Below are 21,565 nucleotides of genomic sequence, written 5' to 3'. Positions count from 1 at the left end.
AAAATAAAACAAAAACAACAATAAAAAAGTCCGAATCCATTCCATATAACAAGTACGGGAATGTTCAACGATAGAGGTGAGAATGCTCCCTAGAATCACAACTTGTGTTTATTACCAGGACTCGCTAACAGATCAGATCTATGTGTGTATGTAAAGAGGAAAGAACCTGAATTGAGGTGGAGATTGCTTGCCCAGGTAAACTTCTTAGTTGGAGAAAATAAGAAAGTACCACATCCTGGCAAATGAGCTGGGTGCTATGCACAAGTGCAGCATCAACATGATTCCATGTGTTGTGACATGGAAAAGAGGAGTGATGATGTGTTGCAAAAATTATACCTCCTGCCAGGACTCCCACCTCGAGTAGATTTGTAGCTTCAATCTCTGAAGCTTCCTCAGGACAGTGAACCACACACGGGGCAGGACAACCCGGGCGAGGCAGACTGTCCGTACCCTGCAGAACATCCTGCAGCCCCGCCCCTTGCCTCTACATGCCAGGGGTGCTGCCCGCAGCCCTTGTGACAACAGAGATACCTTCATGTCCTCCATCTTCTTCAAGACCCATTACCCAGCACAGAGTAGAGGCTCCACAATGTGAAACAAGCTAAGGAACAAGCGAGTGATGAAGGACTGAATGGGATGAACAAACCGAACTTGAAAATGAGGATGGTAATCGGTGTGTCAGGAGAGTGCCCTGAAGATCAGGAGTGTGGAAGGACCTGGCCCAGGACTTGGCAAACAGCACTCAGTGGATGCTAATTGTTAAACAAAAGTGGGAAAACAGTATATTTCATGTGACGCTGTCAGAGGACCCAGGGGCCACGTGGTCGCCCACAACCCTGACCTTGCCTCTGATCCCCCTCGTCCTGGCTCTTCTTCACTGTGCACTTCAAGCCCAGGGAGCCGGCTAGTCTTGTGCACTTTCTGAGCTCCCGGGGGGGAGAAGGAGCATGCATACCTTCTTCGGTTTCTGCAGCACTGGAGGGCATATCTGATCTTTCCTCTGGCCTGGTTTCTTGCTCTTCAAGAGTCTAAGGAAGCAAGAGAAAAAAATCACTGAATGCCAATTGAGGCCTCAAATCTGCAACAAAGAGATAAAAATCACATTCAAGGACCTCAGAGCAGGGACAGCCCAGAGGCATGGTCTGGGGAGGTGGGGAAAGATAGGCAGCACCCCAGGAAGACGGTGAGAGATGTAGGGGGAACCTGGAGGCATGGGCCAAAACCGTCCCTGAAACGAATCTTCTCCTGCTTCCCAGGTCACGACAAGGTTCTCAGAACATGATACGTGAACCAGAAAGGGGGACAGAGAACAAAGTCTTGAAACCAGAAAGAATGGCCACTGTTTTATGCACCTTCCCACCTAGCCCAACCCCCATCTACACCCTAAGACACAGGGGTCTCCGGGACCCAGATGATGGGGAAGGACCACAGCCCTCATGACTACAAGGCTGAGCATGGGCCTTGGGCTGCACGCTGACACACATAGGTGCAGGCTGTCCCTGGCCGAGACTAAGCTTGTGAACCTTAAAGAGAAGCTGTCCTCTTTGGAACCCTCTGTATTTTCTATTGAAATGGATTTCCCACAGCCAGTGAAGATGTGAAGAAAAACAGAATTATTTGTTAATGAGTCACATGGTAAAACAACCCAAGACTGCATCAGCACATGCTCCAAATTAAACACATGGGCAAACCTAGACAACCCTACCACAGACACCGATGTCTGCAACCCCCTGGCATGACATGACGTGTATCATTTCTCAGCATTCTGATGGACAAAATGCTGCTGCAGGGAGAGAGCTAAAACTGGATTAAAAGACAGAGCTAAGGTTTTTGCCTAGTATTTAATCTTCTAATATCTCCCTTCACAGTTTGGATATGTAGCACCAACCTGTCATTGTCTAACGTTTAATAGCCATTACAAATTTCCAGTCCGCCAGTGCCGCTGTAAGAGGATGTGAGGACACGAATCCTTTACAAGTCTGAACAAGTGTGGCTCTGAGTGGGGTCGACCGAAGGGCTCTTGGGCGTGGCACAGCACACGTAGGTTCTGCAGCAAGGTTTTGCCGTTGTTCTGGAAGCTGCAGATCACTGTGCAATACCCAAACCCTGGGACTGAAGTTGCCTCCTTAGTGATACTGTGGTTCACCAAGGATGAATTAGCCCCTCAGATCAAGTCAGATATAAAAATAGACTTTTAGCCTGGCTGGTGTGGCTCAATGGTTGAGCATCAGCACATGAACCAAGAAGTCCCCAGTTTGATTCCCAGTCAGGGCACATGCCTGGGTTCAGGCTAGATCCCTGGTGGGGGGCATACAGGAGGCAGCTGATCAATGTGCCTCTCTCATCCATGTCTCTATCTCTCTATTCCTCTCCTTTCCTCTCTCTCTAAAAGCAATAGAAAACATATTAAAAATAGACTTTTAGAAATCTAAGACTTAAGAAAGCATGAATATTTATAATAATGCATAATCTCATATTTGTTACCCAAAATTGTAAAGCTTTGGCATGGATAACCTATATAACAATTACCACCTGCTCACGTTTAAAATAACATCTAACCAAGTAAGCAGTACATGCCACCAAAAAATTTAGATTCAATAATCCCATAAAAACATTTGGTGGGCAGGTAAGAATTAATGCCTTTGGATGTTCTAAAGAATCTCAGCCTTGCTCCCTCCCGGTCTTCCCACTCACTACCCAGCCACACCTCTCGGGGTAGGAAGAAAAAGAGGGGTGCTAAGACCTGGAACAAAAGGCCATGCCATTGTAACTGATTCTTTTATCAACGTTATGTCATAAACAAACTTTCTCAGTGTTTTTCATGAAGTGAAAACCTCCAAGTAACTGGAAAGCAATTTCCATTTGGTCTTTGTTATTGTAAAGTCCACTATGAAATAATATTAAAGCATCGACATTCACTCCTCCTAAATCTTCCCCAAGGTGATCAGTGCTATCTCAAATGTGTTATGAGAAATCACAAATCCAAACTAAGAAGTTGGGGGATTTTATAATGGAAAGAAAGTTCAATAATGTTTGCTGTACACAGAGCTTGCTCCATCCTTCTCAGGAGTGTGTCACCAGGTGCCATGCTGCCACCTGAGGACACACATGTTGCTGAGCTCCGCCCTGAAGGGCCTGCACGGAGCAGAGTGCATCTCGAGCAGTGCTGCTTCCCAGGCCAAGCCTGTGCCCGGCCGGGACAGCCACACCAGGTGCCGGGGAGAAGCCCAGGGATGGCTGAAGGCTTAGTATCTTTAAATGACAAGTACCCGTAAGCAAAACAGGAAACACCGTATGCCAGAAAATTATACACTACATGTCCTAAAATCCAACAAAAGGAAGTAGTTCATACTCTGAAGAGCATGTTTCATTCTAGTTGTTTAAATAAAACCCTATATGGAAAAAGCCAACAATAATCTTCATTTTAGAGATAATGTTTTGAGCTAAATCTTTCATTTGGCAAGAACTGTGATAAGTAACAAGATGAGTCTCCTGAACTGTGTGCTCTGTGAAGTCTATACGCCATAAAGCCCGAGCCTTATGAATGGACATGCCTGAGAGCACAGGGTCACGGGATCTGTGGGTGAACCCTGACGCCCCTGAGCACTCTCAACTAGACTAACTCAGCCCTTTTACTCAAAAGAACATTTTGCTTAATAATAATTAAGAGATGTAAATATTCTTTATATTCTTCCAGATTCCACCCAAAAAATAAAAATAGTGAAGATGAAACATCTTAAACCCTGAGAAGGGCATGCTATGGTGGCACCCAATGCTGTGTGTGGGGCCTGTGGGCGGGGGGGGAGGGAAACTTCTCTGAAAAAGAACTGGTTTCAAGTGTCAAGACCCCTCTCAGGAAGAATCTGTACCCTGGGGCAAATGCTTAGCTACACCTAAGCCATAAGAAACCCACAGTAGATATTACACAAGTAACATTACCCTAAATACACTGCTTTAGATAAGAATTATAGCATAACCAATACATTAATAGAAAATATCCAATGTTAGAATTTTTTAAAGTCCACCAATGACAAAGCAAGCTCATAAAAAGCAAAAGAAACCAGAACATTATATAAATTCCTATTTTCTACTGCCCAAATATTACATAATAATCTTCATTCTACTGCGTAACAGTTTCCAATTCCCTGCCCCCCAAGCTTCTATTAGGAAAATGCTGTTCCCCAAACAATGAGTGTTGCCTGCACCTCCGGGCGCGGGTTATTGTACACTAGAATAACAGGGCACAAACCTTGATGAGAAAGGCTCTATCCCAAAAGTATTTCCTGAAGAGTTTAATGTCTGCCTCCAACAAATGCTCGGCCGTGTGGTGAAGCGTCAGGGTCAGCGTTCCTGACGCGTGAATATACTGCAGGAAGGCATCTTCGCTGAGCTGCACTCGGGAGAAGCCTGGGGAACGTCTGCCCTGGAAACTGAACGTCACAAATCAAAACCCACGCACAGCTTTGGAAGCACTCCCCCCCCCCCCCCCCCCAAATCCCACTGCCCCTGATATCACAAATCCAACTGGCAAAAAGGTCCTCGAAAGCCACCTGCTGACAGTACTAGTGAGTACATAAAGTCATGGAAACAGGCTCTAATAAAGCCATCTTTCTTTTTCCACCGAGAGGAGATATCAATTGAAAAGCCACTTACATATATCATATACCTTAAAGATTTATATAAATAATGAAAGAGTACTGACTTTACCTCAATATTTCATTCTCCTTTCAATCTGAAAAGATGCCTCTCCCTTTAATGGGGCCACAAGTAGAACAAATTAGCAGGCAGCCACCAGTTTATTAGATGATTACAGTGGAAAACAGACAGGCTCTCCAGGGAACATGGTAAGGTTTGGATGTTACAAACAGTGAGATATTCAAAACACACTGGCCTGCTGCTGTAAGTCATTTTCTCATGCAAATGAAAACATGCATAAATTTGATGCTGTTTCATTCTTGAATACACTCCCATAAACAAAGGCACAATATTCCCAAACTAAGTTCCTGAATATCCACTTATTTTCTGTTCTGTTTAGGCTAAGAACAGTTCCACGTTTATTGGCTATATGTAGGCTTCATGGGTAGGATCATAGTATTCGGGATGGCTCATCAGCTCATGCGATAAAAAGAATAAAGAAACCTCAGGAGGAAAATGTGAGTGGCTCCCAGGTGACAGCCCTCAGCATGTCACACCCCAGCAGCTCGCTCCCAGGTTCCCTGTGTCACAGAACTAGTGCTCTGCCTCTTTCCTCTCCATGGCCTCATTCTGTTCACGAACGTGTGCCTTTCAGAAACGCAGTGTACTTCCAATCCAATAAGTGTTATTTCCATCATAGGGAGTGACAAAAAGAGATCCAGAAAGAGCACTTATGCTCTAAGGTTTGGGGCATCTTCCTAACCTCTTGGCACTAATACCTGGCAGGGACTCCGGAATCGTCCAGGAAACAACTTCCTATTCCAATGACAAGCCGCTGAGACAAATGGACAGTGGGCTCTGAGCCCGAGCAATCAGATCACTGCTATTAATTTAGAAAATGGAAGCTCTAAATTTAGCTGACAGTCAGTCTACTTCTAATCCCACCCGTGAATGGATTTATTAGAGGTGTAAACTTTTAAAACACATAATATCTCTGGTCTTGGACCCAGAAGAAAGATAAAAGCTACAAGATGAAGAAGTCAGCCTCCAGGATCTCAATGGAACAGTCACTAAGTCAAAAGAAGCAGTCGTGCTGGATCATGGCAGAGCAAAGAAAAGGGCAATTCTCTGTGGATGGGTTCTTTTCTTGGTTGGTGATCATTTGACCAAATGGGGGGTGGGGGGGAACACACAAAAAAAGAAAGCTCTGACTTCTACTCCAAGATCCATATATGGCCCACCCAGTGTGGCTCAGTGGTTGAGTATGGACCTATGAGCCAGGAGGTCATGGTTCGATTCCCAGTCAGGGCATGTGCCCAGGTTGTGGGCTTGATCCCCAGTGAGGGGGTGCAGGAGGCAGCCAATCAATGCTTCTCTCTTATCATTGATGTTCTCTCTCTCTCTCTCTCTCTCTCTCTCTCTCTCTCTCTCTCTCTCTTTTCCTGAGATCAATAAAAATATCTTTTTTATAAAGATCCATGAATGGATCATAAAACCATAAATTAATTACATTGAGTTCTATGAGCCAAACAAGAAAAACAAGTCCATTAATACTATAATAATGCTGACAACACTTAATATTTATGTAGCACTTTGGAATTTTTAATATACTTTCCCATTTGCCTGAAGGATTTTTTTTACCACATGTTAAGTGAAGAAAATTACCATATATGAATCCTCTTTTCATAGCTTAAGAATAATGACCAATCTGAACTATGTAACAATATATTTATAATTCATTGAAAGTGTGGATATCATCATCAACATAGACAACATTACAGTTGATAAATTATTTCACTAGATCCTGATAACCACCCATTGACTTTATAGTGTTTTAGGGCTTGTCTATCAGTCATTGATTCAACAAAAACTTATATTCTTTCAGTGAGTGTTATGTGCTGAACACAGGGGTGGGTAAAACAGAAATGGTTTCAGCCCTCAGATTTAGGAGGGAGACATATGAAACAGGTGATCACTATATATATAAAATTCTAAATTACAGTGACTATTGTGAATAATTTTAGTCACAATTACTATTGTGAATTAATAATCATAAAAGAACATAACACAAAAGGCATCTCTGAAGAAGTGATATGTAAGCTGAAACCCCAAAAATAAGTAGGGGTTATTAATTATTATTAAGTATAGCTACCTATAGAAATTTTGAGACTTTTTTCCCTGCCTCTTTCTCCCCCATAAAGTGTTAATGCCAAATATACCTGTATATCTGTGTATGTACTTTATGCATGAGAACTAAAGGTAAAACATAAACCAATATTACCAACTTTTTCCATAATGCTTTGCAGACCTTATAGAAACAGACTACGAGAGAAACTACCAAGTAGCCAGACTCACTTTGTGATGCTGTCAGCCAGCGTGGAGTGCCCACCATTTAAAGCTAAGTCTACTGGCGTGGCACCCTCTTTGTTGGGTAAAGCCAAGGCCTGAACGCCCCCCGGGAGACACACGAGGAACTGGGACAGCTTCGGCAGGCCCCAGCGCACAGCCAGGTGGAGCAGAGACTCTCTGGGAAGAGTAACTGAAAAGAAGACAAACCCATGTTAGTCCCTGTTTCCAAACTCGATCTCACACATGTTATCAGAGACCACGCATTAGCCATAGTAAGAACGGCAGAGCTGGAGGAACCACCATAAGCATCGAATCCAACACCTCATTTACAGACGTGGAGAGCTCAGTGATCTGCCCAAGGTCGGTAGCCAATAGCTGCTGGAGCCAGGTCCCCTCGTTGCTGATACAGGGTTCTTTCCACCACTAGGGGGCATGTCCGAATCCCCTTTCATTCACATGCAGCCAAGTCTCCCAGGAAAAACAAGGGCTAGGAACAGACCACACTTTGGAAACAGACACCCCTGAGGAGATGTTGCCACTGCAGCAGGGCAGGCTCCCAGAGGCCAGCTCTGGAAAGCAGCCTGCGTTTCCACCCTTTGTCCTCTGGTGAGAAACTGGGCAGAAGGGGGCTTCACCTGTCCAGGAAACTGAAGACCATGGTTCCCCCCGCCCCCCAATTTCACCCATCTATTAGATCTGAGGGATTATTTCAATGTTGCCAAAGCCACCCCAGCTCCTGGTGTAGCTGAGTGTCTTGGTTTCATTGTGGTGATTGCCACTCTATATATCATGATTGTTTCCTAGCTGTACCATCTTACAGGTTAAGGGGGTCCTTGAAGTTTTTTATTCCTAACATCCAGCATCCTATCTGGCAAACTGAAGTCATTTGGTATTTGTGGAGTTGAATGGCAAAATCTCAGTTATTTGTGTATGTTTAAAATGCCTGGTTTGTATAGAGTTCATGCACCTGTATTTCTATGGCAATGACCCAGTGTCTGGAACCCAAGTCGTCCATGATAAACATTATGTTGGAAATATGCAAAAGAACTAATTTGCCTACATTTTTAAAAATCCTAGGGCTGTGAACTCCATAGACATCAAGACACACCTTAAAACAAGCCTAATCTTAACAAACTAAACATGAAAATTCTAACATTCAAGATCTGTTGGAATAAACATGCAGTAATTTATTAGATTATGGCTCTGTGTTTTCTAAAATGGTTGTACTAATTCATATTTTACCTAGTAATGAATGTAAATTCACGAGGGCTTAGTAATTTATTTTTCAATCTTCCAACCTGAATTTTTGCTAATTGAAAGGCATAGTCAAACCTTATACGGGTATGATAATAACCTTAAATTTGGACTGAGCAGTAAATATAAATCACTGTCCTTGCATGCATATAAGCATAACTAATGGACATAAGACACTGGGGGGTAAGGGAGGGTAGGGGTTTGTCAAGGGTGGGGTGGGGGGAAGGACACTTATGTAATACCCTTTGTAATACTTTAAGCGAAAAATAAAAAAATAAAAAAAAATACACACATTTATTTAAAAAATAAATAAATAAATAAATAAATAAATAAATAAATCACTGTCCTTAAGTAATAACCAAACAGGCCAACCCTGCTCATGGCCTCAGGCCCTCTGGAAGGCCTCCTGGTGTGCGCCGCATTCCATATAGCCTCTTCCTGAAACACCCAGGGCAGGGATGAACACTCTTAGGACCTTGATGTCTTTGATGCGCCAGCCCGGTTTTCCAGGCAGAGAAACTGAGGAGTGTCCGAGTGAGGGGCCTGGGCTTTGAGCCTCCTTCCCTGCCTGGGGCAGATGAGCCTCTATGCCCTGATGGGAATGTTGACTGAACGACACAGCCTGCTCAGTTCCTTTTTGTGTCTGGGTGATCTTGTGCCCAGGATGTTATACGTCACACCTTTTAATGTTTGTCATTAGAGCAATCCTTAGTCATTCTGTTGTGGTTACCCTTTAGTTCAAATAACTCCTGGCACCAGCCAAACAGGAAGAGACCTACTTATTGGGGGCGGGGGGGGGGGGGGGGGGGGGTAGGAAGGCGTGTTTCATTTTAATTGAACACCTCCACCTCTGCCAAATTGCATAACCCCTTTTCAAAGCTTGTCTTCCTGGCTGCTGTTAAGAATCTGAAACTCTATAACAAGCAGGATAATTTATATATGTCATAATGTTTCCTATTTCAAGCTGTTTGCCTGATTCTGTGCTCAGAACTTTTATACTGAATGAGAAAGCGCTCTCTTAAAACGTTTCGCTCAGTTTCTTCCTTTTTTTTTTTTTCTTCCAACATTAGAAGATCTCTCTCCCGCTGCCTTCCCATCTCCCAGGAAGTGGGCAGATTCTGGAAGAGGGAGGGGTGGGTGGAGAAGGAGGGAGGAGAGTGCCTTCTGTTGTCTCCCATTGAACTCGATGTGAGGATGGAGCCAGCAAGGAGAGGACAGGGAGCTGGACTAACAGGACAGACTTGGAAAGCTCTCTTGGTGGAGGAAACAGCTCCCCCTGCCACCCACCCCAACCTGAATACACACACATACACATTAAAAGACACAGTTGTGTTAAAGGTCCTCCCCAGAACAATTAAAACAGAATTTCTGGGTCAGAGTCCAAGCATCCATCTTTTCTGAAGATTCCCAAGATTCTTATGCAAAGTCAGGGTTGGTATCTCTCACCTTAAATAAATAAGTGGTTAACAAAATATATGTTTTCTATTTATACCTCTGTCTTCCCAATCAGCTTTTAGGTAAAAAGTTTCACCAATAAATAAGAACAAAAAACAATGTTTGTGACTTTGGCAAGTTATTTTAAATTCATATTACTTACTGCTAAGCCAGGATATAGCCTTAAACATTGAGCAAAATGTTAAAAACTACTAAAATATTTTAACATATTAAAGCTAAAATGTGATGGGCACAATAATCTAGAAGTAAATGATATTTTTAAACACAAATTAATTCAGAAGTAGTTCTACACTGTAGGGTTTAGTAATGTTTTGTAACTCCTGAGTGGAGCCACTAAAATATATTCAACACTGTAAGTTTATAAAGAATAATTTTTTAATTCACATAAATCTAATTCATTAAAATAAATAACTCTGGTTTTCCAACATCACACATATGTACTTCATGGAAGTCTCAATTTGTGCATCTAAGTCATTCAGTAAATACACACTGAATGAAACTACTACGATGGTAACCGTGAGGAAACGCCGTTTTTTAACATGACCCTTTCTCCTTTCTTTCCGTCCACTCCCTTCCTTAATCACTAAGTCCTCAGGACATGAGATTCTGGTCAGCATCAAACTGTGGCAAGAACAAAGCCTCAGGTCTTTTGACCACAGAAACAGAGTTTGGTCAAATTAAAGATAACATCAGCCCCAGGCCCATGACCTTGTGAACCACTCCCTCAGGAAAACAGACAGAACAATGCCATGTTTGATGTCAGGATCTGATGCCCTACCCTGGCCCCAACCAAGCAGTAGAGCCCATGACCCCAACTCCGTTAGCCACCATGATTAATGGTTTTCCCCTATATAACTCATCCCCTGGAAGCCAGTGGTTAGCACTAGCTCACCTGTGATTCCAGGCTTAGCACCATTTCCGCAACTAATCAACCTCGACTTTCTTTGCTATAACTCCTGTTCAAATTTAATTGGGCTTTAATGGGTACGGGTAAACGGACTCTTTTACTCTGGTAACACTATATGCCAGGCCCTGTGGACACAGAGATGAACACGGTCCTTGTCTTTGAGAAGCACACAGTCAGCCCACTTTTGTTCAGAGTAAAATAAATATCTGTGAAATCACTGTCTGATGACAACAGTTTTAGGCTTGACATAAAGAGGGTGAACAGAAATAAAGAAACAATGTGCCCTACCTCCAAGAACACTGCTCTGCTGGCTAATCCAACCTACTCACCTTTCATGACCTGAAAATGTAAAGATGTTGATAAAATGCCAAAATGATGAATAAAACATAAAGAGAATGAAAAATAAAAAGTACCAAAACGTACATGGAAAGTTGAAGAGAGAACCTGGCATCTCACACTTTTTTAAGACTCTCAATGAGAATGGAAGGAGAGGTCATGTCTACGGCATCTTCCATTTAGACCAGCGGTTCTCAACCTGTGGGTCGCGAGCCCTTTGGCGGTCGAACGACCCTTTCACAGGGGTCGCCTAAGACCATCCTGCATATCAGATATTTATATGATGATTCATAACAGTAGCAACATTACAGTTATGAAGTAGCAACGAAAATAATTTTATGGTTGGGTCACAACATGAGGAGCTGTATTTAAAGGGCCAGAAGGTTGGGAACCACTGATTTAGACGGTCTAACCAGGGCTTCAGTGTGTGCGTAAACAAATCAGCCTTCCACGCAAGACCAGAGATTGGTCACTCCAGGATAGGAATTACAAATATAAATACGCTCAGAGGAAAGAGATGGAAACGGGACGTGCCTCCAGGGAGCACAACGCTGGCATGGCGGGCGTGGATGGCGCATAAAGCCAAAAGGTAGAAGGGAAGTGAAACAAGCATAATGGCAGGTTTTAGTTTCCTGAATCTTCTTTTCTGCAACGGATGCACTTGGGACACTCAGCTGACAACCACCCCTGACTGCAAGTAGCCTGGGAAGACACCAATCGCGCACACACACACAGTTATTCCGGAAAACGTGCATTGCGATACACAACACTGGAGTGCACTTCATGGCGTTCACATCTCACCTAGGCAGGTTCTACTTTATTTTACCTCGTGGAACTAGTACTAACTCAATGGAAACATGAAAACGTCTTTATCAGAATTCAAAGATGTCAATCTAATGTCTGGCCTTCACATGTTCAGGCTGAATTCTAAAATACGGCCATCGATACAAGATATTACGAATCCAGACACAACACCATTGAGTGCAAAGGGGAACAGGCTAAAAGGGTGACATGTCTGGATCTGAACGCATACAGAGATGTAGCTTTGAGCAGACCACTTAGTCCTCAAGCTTTAAAAGCTGCATGATCTGTAGAAGGAAAGTGAAATCTTCCCGACCTCCTACTGGGATTGTCAGGAGTCTGCCAGGAAAATACTACATGGGACAGAGTTCATGAGAATGAGGAAAGCCAGTACTGGGGGACTTATCAGTCCTACATATTTGTCTGATCTTTTAATACCAAAAAATATAAGGAACAGTCACTAAATTGATATGTGGTACATTTGAGAACAGTTTACTTCGGGTTATAATTTAAAAGCAGGCACTGTAATTGCATCAGTGTCGGACACCAGCTGTGCCATTAGGCAAATGTGCTTCAGCCCAGGCCTCAGGCACAGACGCTCGTCCGGTGCCATCAGCAGCAATCATGTCATGCGCCCTTTCCAGACGGTGCAGTGATTTTTTTTCCATCTGTTAATATTTCTTCAAGGCTATGATTGCATCCCCATTCATGCATTCATTAGATATTTGCTGCCAGCCTAAATGCACCAGGCATTCTCTGCTCTCTCACACCACAGGCACCCTCCAATCCCCCCTCCAGGAACTCTGTTTGGTTTCAGAGACAAATGAAAATACAATGCAATCCAGTTTTATTACTGACGAGCAGAAATAAAATGGGCTTTGAAAGTCTGCAATGTGAGTCTGATATCAAACGCAACCAGAAAACTGGTCACTCCGCTGCGGCCAGGCGGGGTCTACTCACTGCCTTTGCACTGAACGCTGGAGCTGCGAGTCCAACGGCCCAGACTGAGAACTATTAAACGGTGGAGATGAGCTACAACTTCAATTGACAGAGGAAAGAGTATCCTTTTCCTTAAGAGTTATATTAAATTCTTTACTGCCCAAAAAAAAAAAAAAAAAAAAAAAAAGCCATTCCTTAAACATGAAAAGCTAAAAAAAGGGGATGGAAGAGGGAGAAAACATGTTTAAATTAAGGAGTTAAACCTCACAAATGATGCAGATCTGTGTGCATGTGCGTAGCTAAGTGCTCTAAAGCAATCTCACCAATTTGCCGTGGGCCTATTTTGATGTACATTCTGTCCACCACCAGCACTTCTGCTGTGGGTTACCTTAGCAACTGAAGGAATAGAATACCAGTTTTAAATGTCAGAAAAGCAACTGCGGAGGTATTTGTCCCTTTCGATACTATCCAAAGTGATAGAATGCTAGAAATACTGAGTGTATATACAACTGCTTGAAAAAAATGCCGTTTCCCAAGAAAAACATAAAACCCCAGAATCAGTCAATACCCATAATGCATTAATTTCAAAACGCTTCAGAAAACGTTTTTTAAAACCTGGGCATCTGTATTTTGTAATAAATCTGTCCTTTATGGGTTTCCTACCCACCGGTATTTCAGCTGATGCTATTTCAAACTTGCTGTCTAGTACACAGTTTAGGGGCAAAAAAAACAAAGATGACATTTCACATAGTCTGTGGGCCAAGTCTTATAATTCAATGTGCCATCCCCTGACTAATTAGACCTGGACACACAAAGTCGGGGCCAACCAACAGAGCCAAGCTCCAGAGCCTTGCTCTATTTTCTTCCTATTTCTACAGCCAGCAAACGGTATTCAAGGATAAAAGCACCAGCCAAGCTCATTTCAAGGGTTAAACAAATCTTGCTTCTTACTAGTTACAGATCTCTTTCCTCTATTCAAAGAAAGATAAATAGATATTTTCCTCTGTCAAACACTGCTGGCCCACACATTCCCGTCCCCTGTTGCCTAGACAGAAGGTGATGGTTTCGGGAATGTGGCTTGAAACGAAATGTAGATGTCACAGAAATCTGGCAGTTCCCACTGAGTCTTTCGTAATGAACTGTTGATTCTCACTTAATGGCTTTCCTGCAGATAAGAAGAAATATTATGACTGCTCTTTAAACTCCTCAAGAGAACACAAAACCATCAAGACACATTTTAACAGTTGCTGAATAACCCCTACTCTTATAAACTTTCTTCCGAAGTCCTTTTGGCCCTCTGCGTTGCTTTCCTTTTTCCTTAATAGTTCTAAAGTGTAGAAAAACAAACATTCTCCTTCAAAGAAAACTAATTTATGAAGACTCTATTAATAATGAAAAAAAGCATCATGCTAACTACCCTTCTTCTTAGTAACAGCATCACATTACACAGCTCAGGTCCATTAAACTCGGGTCTGTGACAAAGTTTCTACATTTCCTTTGAGTTCACTATTTATTGCGCTGTCTTGTTTTTGCACAGATGCTCTACTTTGACTTGCTTTTATAACATGGGTTCTACAACTAATAAACCATTTCTCTAATTTCTGTATTCAAGTTTAAATCTGTTTTGGTTAATAACTCTATTGATACTATTTGCACAGTAAGAAGTATACTCTTAATGTGATCTTTGGGATCAATAATTAAAATAATTAATTCTCTAAGCCAACCTCAGTAGGTCCTACCAGTTCCAACAGTTAATTTTCCTTGGGGACAGCTTTCCAACCAACCATCCATCTGCAGAATGAAAAGTTGGCTCTCTAAATACATCAGATGTGTTTAACTTTATGCCCAAGACAGCCCTGCAGAAAAGTTGCAAAAGCTCAATTGACTTACCCTAAAAACTTCTTTTATAAAAGGAGGAGAAGGTGCACTGGCCAGTTGTTCAGTGGTTAGAGCGTTGGCCTGTGGACCAAAGGGCCTTGGGTTCGATTCCTGGTCAAGGGCACATACCTCAATTGCAAGTTTGATCCCTGGACCCTGGTCGGGTGCATGTAGGAGGTAACCAGTCGATGTGTACCTCTCACATCGATATTTCTCTCTATCTATCTATCTATCTATCTATCTATCTTTATCCCTCCCTCTTTTTCTCTCCCTCCCTCCCTCCCTTTCTCTAAAATCAATAAATAAGTTAATAAACAAACAGGACAAGCTCTACCTCTTCCATTGGGAGAGGAGCTACTATGTTCCCAGGGGCAATGCTATCAGTCCTCTGAAATGGCATCTTAGTCCTTTGGGGCTCTTACTCAAATAGCAGCCTCCCCAATGCAGGTGTAAAGCTTGGTGCTTGCCAGCCATGTCAAGCATCTGGGAACACAAGTGAAGGAAAGTAATTTGGTTGAGCAGAAAGGGAAGACTTTAACTCAAAAATTATCTGAGTACCAACTAAACAAAACAGAATATTTTATCCTAGTTAATCTAATTTTCAAAAGTGTGTCAATCTCTTGGAAAATATTTCTGTCTAAAAAACAAACAAGCAAAAATCCAAAAACAGAAAAAGATAAATTATGAAATTATATTGAATAATTATTATATAAGTATTGAAAGCTTTACTGCAAATTTTTACTGAGACCCTGCATAAGTTTTTATCATGAAAGCTTCTTCACAGAAAGAATGGGTTTTTGATTTTACAAAATAGGAATCCAATTTCATTTATTACACAAAATTAAATAAAACCCGGGATATTTCCTTCCCTAGAACACATAACGAAGTTGCATATTGAATAATGATGGGTAAAATGCAGGGCCAAGAAAAGGCTCTGCTTTTCTTTATAGGATTCACAGTCCGTTCCAACTCTGGGCTTTCTCCAGGCCCTCAGGCCCGTCTCATAACTCTCAGTGATTGAAAAGGAAAAGGAAATACTGATGCTTCGATCAGACTATTCCATGACAAAGGCATTACATAAATCAACTCATTCAGCAACATCCATTTATACACCCCCCAAAAAAGCATAAATAAATAAAAACAAAAAGTTTAATAAGTGTGAGTAATAAAGTTTTAAATAGTTTTTGGATAAGTATTAGAAGAAATAATTACTAGCAAAAAAACTATTTCTACTTACGATGCCCTTCCCACTAACATATGATAAACTCCAGTGGGCCCCATGACTCTTTCCTTTTTTGTTACTATAACTCACTTTACCTTGAAGACAAGCAACATTAGTGAAATATGTACACTAGAAAAAGATGCATTGAGCACATAAGAGAGTCTGAACTGCTCAGGGTAAAACTCTATTAAATTTGAGAAGAGAGACCAAGATGGTGACATAGGAGTCTCCTGAGCATCCCCCCATCTCATCGAAGCACCAAATGATGTCATCTATAGCAATTCCCTGAGACAAATCCTGAAACTACCTGAATGAGAAGATACCACATGAAAATGGGAAAGGCTGAGACACACTCTCATCCATAAACCCCTTCCTCAGCACAGTGCCATACAATCTGGAGAGAACCCCCAACTCCCAGCTTCTCCCTAAGTAGTAAAGGGATTGGATCACACATCTAGTACCCCAACTTTTAAGGCTCCCTAAACACCTAGCTCTGAAAGCCAAAGGTTCTTGTATCTATGAGTCCCACAGGACTAGAGCAAACAAAGCAGTTCTTAATGGTCACACAAGCACGCACTATGGACACCTCCCCAGGGCTCAGTGTAGAGGATGTAGGAAGAGACTCATCTCCTAGTCCTTCCCTGGAAAGGATTTAACTGCATACAACCTATTACCAGAGGGTTCCGTTTCTAATTAGCATGCATCTAGGGGCTGGTTGGACCTGGGAACCAGTAAGCCTTCCCCTTCTCACTCCAGTTCCCTCCAACATAAAACCAAATCACCAGCCTCTCTCCGGAAGGATCTTGAACACATGTCTGGTGCCACCCAAGGGAAAGGTTCCTGGATCACCCAGCTCTGACAGCCAATGGGGCTTGCCTTCTCAAGGACTGTAGTGAATAAAGCAGCAGCTGATGGGTGTGCACATGATCATTCACTATAACTATGCCACTGAAGTTCAGCACAGAAGGAGCGAGCAAATAAAAGCCTAGCTCCTACTTGTTCCCTGGAAAAGATGTGACTGCATGCTTCCCCCGCTTCTGCCTTCTATCAGCCCAAATCTAGGTGTAAACTGAGATCATCCCCCCCCTCCCCCACCCCTCCGCTTCAGGGCACTGATGGGTCTGGTACAGCCTCAAGTACTGAGGCCACTACGGACAAAGACAGCAACTTGAACAATGTCAAATGTTTAAGAGCAACCAGAAGCTTGGGCCGGGCTGATTAATGAAGTTCATCTCCCACACAAGACTAGTCTGTCAGACTGGGAGAGGTGTCTCTTTTATGTAATGCACAGAAACCAACAGAAGACTATGAAGAAAAGGAAGAAACAGGAGACTATGTTGCAAATAAAAAGGTAAATCTCCAGAAACTGATTTTAATGAAACAAAGATAAGTAATTTATCTGATAGAGAGCTCAAAATCATGGTCATAAAGATGCTCACCAAGGTCAGGAGAGCAATATATAAACAAAGTATTTCAACAAAGAGACAGAAAATATTAAAAAGTACCAAACAAATCACAGAGCTGCAGAATGTAATCACTGGAATGAAAAATACAATAGAAGGGTTCAACAGCAGACTAGCTTAATGGAAGAAGGAATCAGTGAAATTGAAGATAGGGTAGTGGAATTCATCCATTCAGAGGAGCAAAAAGAAAAAGAAATATTAACCCTGTCCCTTAACACTGATGATGTAGAGAAGTTCCATTACAAGTCTAGGCTGCAGGCAACGTTACCTGTACTATAAACTGTTCTAGTAGTCTAAAAGCATTCCTAGAAATCTTCAAGGAATTGTTTACAAGACCAGGATTTTACCCCTGCGCCAGTAGCTTCATTTGTCCAGACCAAATGCAATTTGCTGTCCACCTATGTACATACAATATATTCTCTATATATGGAAATCCATTCATATACACTCACAAAAGTCAACTTAGACTAAGAACTTAGTATATTCAGACACAGTTCTGTAGCAGTGGTCGGCAAACTGCGGCTCACGAACCACATGCGGCTCTTTGGCCCCTTGAGTGTGGCTCTTCCACAAAATACCAACTTCTGCGAATGGGCCACGAAGTTTCAATCGCACTGTATGTGCGCGCCTGCATGTGGTATTTTGTGGAAGAGCCACACTCAAGGGGCCACAGAGCCGCATGTGGCTCGCAAGCCGCAGTTTGTCGACCGCTGTTCTAGAGGCTTCACCATATAGCTATACCATTAATTAGAATTATCTAATTCAACCATCACAACAAACCAATGAAGTGGGTACTACTGTGCCTCATTTTTTAGAAAGTGTAACTTGGTGGCATCAGAACTAAAATAACTTGTCCAGGAGGTCTCACAGCCAGGAAGCAGCAGGGTCAGGATTTGAACCTGGCCCCAAAGCAGCTTTCTAATGGCTGTGACACCAGAGTTGTTCTCCCATAGAATACAATGTCTCACCACAAAAAGGAACTGCTCCAGTTTTCCTCTCATAAAATACATATTTCTATATAAGTATGACAAATGTCAGGAAGGGCCTCTTGGTGGCATAAGTCAGCCTATTATAAAGATATGGATAATCTAAAGGGCATGATAGATGGAGGCTTGGAAAACAAGAATACATATCCTAACAGCAATGAAAATTGTAATAAGATGACCCTTAGCTACCTGGGGGTAGCCCAGTGTCTCTGTCAGCAAAAATGACCAAACATGCACTTCTAACACAGGCTGTGCACAAAACATGCTATTGAGTTGGCTCCAACTCCTGGCGACTCTATGAATGAGTGATGTTCACTGTGTCCTGCCTTCAACAGCCCTGCTCAGAAAATTGCATGCATGTGCTATTGCCAATTCACAAATTAAAGATTAGGAAATCTTAATTTATTTCTAAATTAGAGGCCCAGTGCATAAATTTGTGCACGGGTGGGGTCCCTCGGCATGGACTGGGGGATTGGCCCAAAACTGGCAGTTCAATGCTGCCTGCCACTCCTGCTCATCCTGGCCCTGCTGCACACCCCCTGCAGGCTCGCACCCAGTCAGTCTTGATTGGGAGAGGCTCACACCGCCATAGCGGCATTCGCCAGCCATGAGCCCTGCTTCTGGAGCCCTTCCAGAGGAGGGGGGCGGGGAGACAGGATGCGATCGGCCCTCCGGGAGGGCGCCCTTGCCAGCCCAGGATCCAGATCTGTCCCCGCTGACGTTTGTGCCGGTTGTCGAGAGCCACCTGGCAGCCACTTTTATATCGTTTTTTCCTTGTGGAGCATCTAGGGAGGGGAAGTAGCCACAGTGCCCGAGGCCAACTTCCAGGAGGCCAGCGATGCTGTCGAGATTGTGCTGGCGGCACCGGTCCTTCGGAGCCTGGCCCATTCTCCAGAGATTGGACTTGCAGGACTACTGAGGGAGTGAGTGGCTGCTGCCAGGCTGGTGGGCCTCTGGGATGGTTTGGCCAGCTGAGGGGCACTCCCACTGGAGGAGCGCTCTGACCACCAGGGGGCAGCTCCTGCATTGAGCGTCTTTCTTGGTGGTCAGTGCATGTCATAGCAACCAGTCAACTGGTTGTTCGGTTACTTAGGCTTTTATATATAGAGATTTGGGGATGAAAAATAAATATAGCATGTAACATAAATCCCATTTTGGAGACTCTTAGTTTAAGCTATTCATGCACATTTATATATTCCTTACTTTCAACAGTTTGCCAGAGGTGCATATTGAACCAATGCAGACTCCACGCTGCTATGCTGAGGGAGTTGCTGGCGAGGGAAGGAGCCGTGGGACTGCACCGCATCTGCCTCTGTGAGTTTTGAGGATCTTTACTATGGCCTTGCATATAGCAACCAGCAAGAAATTATGAAAGCTTTAATTCTTTGTCAAAATGCATCTGCCTTCCAAATAATAAAACACCCTCAAATGTTATTGTTAGGATTTCTTTAAAAGCCACAAAACTTAAGAAAATGAAGATCCTTAGCCAGAAAACATATATATATATATATATAGTGAATTTATATACACACACATACACACACACACACACACACACACACACAGTTTCCAAAAATGTATACACACTTTAACAGCTGATAACTCACTTAATTTTCACTCCTTTTCAGGTTTAACTAATTTGAAATAATGGGTGAAGCCAGACTACGTTTTGAACAAAGAAAATTTATCCTAAAATGCCACTAGACTTTTTTTTTTATGGGGATACATGAAAGATAAAGTTTAAAGCACAAAACTGGCAATAGTGGACAAATTGAGGGCACACAAATACCGAACGAATGATTCTTGATGCTTGCGATTCCCCTGCTTTGCGTTTATCAGCAGTGCCTGGACCAGATCAGTCATCAGTTTGAAGACATTATTCATTTCTGTAGATTCTTTTAAATTTTGAAAATGAACTGTATATTAATAAACACTGACTTTATATTCATTCAAAGTGTGTATACATTTTTTGGGACACCCTGTATATATAATGGATTCATATATGAATACACATATGTATGTATAAATATGAATAAAGTTTCTTATCCAGAAAACATTTTTTCCTCCTACATATGTATATAGGAGAATTAAAACAGTGATATATAGGTTGTGCAATTCCTTGAAGGTCTAAGGATACAACCTTCATTCATCCAACAAATACTTCTTGAGCACCTGCTATCTTCCAAGCCCTTTGCTGGGTCCTTGGGGTTAACATAAGAACAGACACCACCCACTCCCTCAGGGAGCCCACGCCTGCACACCTATCAATCAGCTACCAAACAGTGCGGCACACAGGAGTCAGACATGCTTAACGCTGAACTGGGCTTGTGACTTCTCTCATTTGAGGTCTTAAGAAATAAGAAACATTCTTAAGTGTCCAGGAGAGTTTTAGTAAAACCCTGATTAACAAAGAGAAACAGAGATCCTCTTTGATTGTAGCTATGGCCGTATAATTCTGCTTACAAAAATCATACCCCTTTACCTACAGTAGTGCATTTCATGTTATTCATGATCAAATTTAAATCAACCTGTAACAGTCTGCCATTTTCAATCCATTTCCAGATTTTATCAGGAAGCAGAAACTCTTGAAAATAGCATTATCCAACCACAAAACTAAAGTCATGGGAAGAATACAGAAAAGCAGCAATAGTATATGTCGTGTTCAAAAAAATACAGAGCAACATCTCTGTAGTTCCAACAAAAATATGTCATTTGTGTCACATAAGAAGCATCTATTGAACAATTTAGCCTCATGCCTAGTATGGGCTTATATACACCATCATCTCTGTTCACACACATTCCAAGTGGTTGGTATTTACAGTCTATTCAGTCTTTTCGTAAACAGGAGGCACCCAGAGGTAACTCCAGAAGTTAGTACAAATACAGTATGAATGCTTGCAGTGACACTGACATTTTTAAAGATGTCAACACAATGGTTACATTTCCTTCGTGGCCACGTTTCGCCTAAATGTCCCACAGAGTTGGCTGCATGCTCTTCATTGCCCATGACTCCACCTACTTGGACACAGGCAGTAATATCCCCTTCTCCCAGCAAACGTGCTGAGGGAAGGGGAGCCACAACCCAGAGCAGCTGATTCGCAAGCCTTCCACAAAGAATAGCCCTTTCCTCCTGAGGCAAAGCTCTCCACCTCCTGGAACAGAGTAGCATCAACCAGCCCAGAGATGAGTGGCTCAGGACCTCAGGAAAACCAGCCACATCAGATTGAGGCTTGGGTCACAAGTGGGTAGGAAAACCCACGCAGGAAAACAGACAATAAACTGTAAGACATATTCTGAACTTGACACAGAGAGGAGACGTGCACATTTTCTGGTGAAGACT

General features: G+C 42.6%; 1 protein-coding gene across 1 annotated transcript in view; it reads right to left on the bottom strand.

Moving 5' to 3' along the window:
• The window catches only part of ARHGEF28 (Rho guanine nucleotide exchange factor 28), a 263,410-nt gene that overhangs the window by 150,475 nt on the left and 91,370 nt on the right, over positions 1 to 21,565 (bottom strand). Inside the window, exons 5-7 of the mRNA XM_070412179.1 lie at positions 6,991 to 7,174; positions 4,250 to 4,430; positions 956 to 1,028 (exon numbers count right to left, since the gene is read on the bottom strand). Of these exons, the coding sequence (XP_070268280.1) occupies positions 956 to 1,028; positions 4,250 to 4,430; positions 6,991 to 7,174 (438 nt within the window). The remainder of the gene's footprint in view (positions 1 to 955; positions 1,029 to 4,249; positions 4,431 to 6,990; positions 7,175 to 21,565) is intronic.

This window comes from Myotis yumanensis, unplaced genomic scaffold, assembly GCF_028538775.1.
Source record: "Myotis yumanensis isolate MYYU_CA2020_CCGP unplaced genomic scaffold, mMyoYum1.0.hap1 SCAF_4, whole genome shotgun sequence".
Classification (NCBI taxonomy): domain Eukaryota; kingdom Metazoa; phylum Chordata; class Mammalia; order Chiroptera; family Vespertilionidae; genus Myotis; species Myotis yumanensis.
The sequence above is the reverse complement of the archived record's forward strand: the minus strand, read 5'-3'. Positions and strand labels throughout refer to the sequence as shown.